The sequence below is a fragment of the Melitaea cinxia genome, chromosome 7, assembly GCF_905220565.1.
Source record: "Melitaea cinxia chromosome 7, ilMelCinx1.1, whole genome shotgun sequence".
NCBI lineage: Eukaryota > Metazoa > Arthropoda > Insecta > Lepidoptera > Nymphalidae > Melitaea > Melitaea cinxia.
In genome coordinates this window covers 3,156,964-3,159,559 of record NC_059400.1, presented here as the reverse complement: position 1 = coordinate 3,159,559, position 2,596 = coordinate 3,156,964, and the positions used below count along the sequence as shown (strand labels likewise).

Genomic DNA, 2,596 nt, shown 5'->3' with positions numbered 1-2,596 from the left:
TTGATTAAAAAATACGGCGATATCTTTGAGCACGTGTATTCTGTTACGTGCCGGTAAATTTTCGTCTAAAATAAACCTAATTACACATTCCGAAAGTTGTGTGCCTTAAAAAATTAATGAAATTGGACCAGTGTGATTATTTCGGATCTTATTACTCCAAATAATGTTAGGAATATTGGAAATATTGGCTTAGACAAAATTCTAACCGCTTTTGTCCGCAATAGTACAGAGAGATACGTCAAATAAAATTACTCGATCTTGACACCTTGAAACGTTCGAAGGCTCCACAAAATGGGCAGGTTTTTTGGAGCACTAATCGATAAGTACTCAAAAACCCCCGGGCCTAGAAACGAAGTTGACAGAATTACAACAGTAGGACTTTTATATCAGCGAATATTCGGTCAACAAGTACTCGACTCGAAATGGACGTGGAAAAAATATTTTGTACACCAGTTAATAATTCTAGCTGTGTTTGTGTATGTTTTTTTTGGAACCCTTGAACGTATAAGGTCAACGGACGATGTCGATCTCGTAGCTGAAGCCTGCTACACGTTCGTCATGATCATCATGTTTTCGTTGAAGATGTTACTTTTCATCAACAATCGGTTCACTTTTAGGGAACTTTATGTGACAGCTAAAACCAAACTCTTCGCTGTCATTCAAGCTGATTCAAGCGCCCAGGTCGATAATGCTTTGAAAACCGGTAAAAGAATTGTTTATTTGCTCATATCAATGGTACTCATACCCTGTTTTATCTTCGAGCTAATGGTTTTATGGAATTATATTAACGGTAAAAGAATCTTGCTATCCAGAGGGACGGTAACTTTAATGCCGATGAGTTCCCCGTATTTTGAGATTGCGTGGTTTATTCACAGTATATGTTTGTTTCAAATATCAACAACTATTATACTTGACATGTGGTTCGTTCTACTGGTCTACTTATTGTGTTGCGCAAGTGATAGTTTGGCGAAAATTTTATTGGTACAACCCAAAGGTAAAACTGAGAGTCGCTTGTCTTATTCAAATCGTTTAAATAGTAGTCTGCGAACATTCTACAAGATTCATACTGACCACGTACAGTAAGTGTTTTTTTTTTAATTTCTATAGTAGCATAATAAATAATGTTTTTTCGTTACTATATTGTAAAACAAAAATTATTCTATTAGAGTTATCTTTTAAGAGTTATTTTAAAGTATGATGTTAATAAAAGAACCGTTTAAAAACATTCTTAATTGCCAAAAATATCTCATAATAATCCAATAAAAACACTGAAATTAAAATCCATCTTTTTAAGCGTCAGCTAAACCTCTAAGTTGAAAAAATTTGAAAGCGATACCGTGCGTCTAATTAACTTAAAAACGAAAATAAAAAATAACGAATAAATTACTCATAATTTTTTTTTTCTGAATTTGATAGAAAAGTTATAAATATGAAAAAAATCTCTGGTCCATATTTAAGTATTAATTAACTAAAGTGCTACGTACTTCAATTTTTTTAGGTACACGAAAGCGTTAAGTAACATGTACAAGTGGCTAGCGTTTGTTCCACTTTGCAACGCTGCGATGTGTGTTTGCATTATTTTGCTTTTGATGAGTAAGGTAATAATTTATTCTGATAATGCTTGCGTTTTAATATATCACTTGAATTACCTTTGACACCCATTTTTTAAAGGAAATTTAATATAACTTTATGTATGCGTATTCATTATTTTTTAATTTTAGGAAATAAACTGGAAATTCGCTCCTAATCTAATGCCGATGTTCGCAGAAATTTTTGTATACAATTGGTTTGGAGAAAAAATTAAAAATAAGGTTATATTTTAATTGAAATACAGTTTTCTTCTATAAAATATCAGTAATGTTTTAAACTGCTAATATTCTTTTAATTTAATTTACATGGTTTCAGGCAGACGATCTCTATAATAACGTGATTAATTTCGATTGGACAAACTTGAAGTTGAAGGATAAAAAAAATTATTATATTATTACAAAATATATGAATAAAGAAGTTGGTATCAAAACAGCGATTGGATATGATTTGTCCTTAATTACTATGACTGCGGTAAGTTATTAAAGTGACTAGTCATGGTCAACGTATTTTTACTGGTTTACACTGACACTATCACGATTGATGATGGTCACGGGTAATGGTAAAAACAATTTTGAAATATGTTTGATTCTAAAGTTTTTTATCAATAGTGATTTTTTTTTTCAGGTCCTAAAAGTCAGCTACCAAACATTTACCGTATTGCAATCTATGGACAAGTAAATTTGTTAGTGGAAAAAATTTATATCGATATAATTTAATATTAGATATATTTTTAATTTTTAAATTTAGCTACAGTAACGTTATTATTTGAATATGAAATGTTTTTGTTAATGTATAAAATAAGTGACGGTTCAAAGCATACCCTAAACAGTACAGACAAGAGACCGATAAGGTCCTAAAACAACATTTTCTTACGAATCGATTTTCAAGGAACATAAAAAGATGTACTATTTTTTATTTTTACAAATTACCGTCTTAATTAATACTGGCCACAAAATTTTATTATAGCATTCGTGTTTCAAATTCACAAAAAATAATATATATTTCA

General features: G+C 30.5%; 1 protein-coding gene across 1 annotated transcript; it reads left to right on the top strand.

Moving 5' to 3' along the window:
• Positions 1 to 291: 291 nt before the first annotated feature.
• On the top strand, positions 292 to 2,279 carry LOC123655210. The gene is made up of 5 exons (XM_045591042.1): positions 292 to 1,079; positions 1,499 to 1,598; positions 1,722 to 1,811; positions 1,906 to 2,061; positions 2,215 to 2,279. Exons 1-5 carry the CDS (start codon positions 292 to 294, stop codon positions 2,266 to 2,268), a joined length of 1,188 nt encoding a protein of 395 aa, XP_045446998.1. The 3' UTR covers positions 2,269 to 2,279.
• Positions 2,280 to 2,596: the final 317 nt, after the last annotated feature.

What these genes read in the sequence shown, in the direction of transcription:
- LOC123655210 (XM_045591042.1), top strand. Translation starts at nt 292, where the DNA reads ATGGGCAGGTTTTTTGGAGCACTAATCGATAAGTACTCAAAAACCCCC. An exon ending in TTTTGCTTTTGATGAGTAAG is followed by an intron (nt 1,599 to 1,721) that starts GTAATAATTTAT and finishes TTTTAATTTTAG; the next exon opens with GAAATAAACTGGAAATTCGC. An exon ending in GAGAAAAAATTAAAAATAAG is followed by an intron (nt 1,812 to 1,905) that starts GTTATATTTTAA and finishes ACATGGTTTCAG; the next exon opens with GCAGACGATCTCTATAATAA.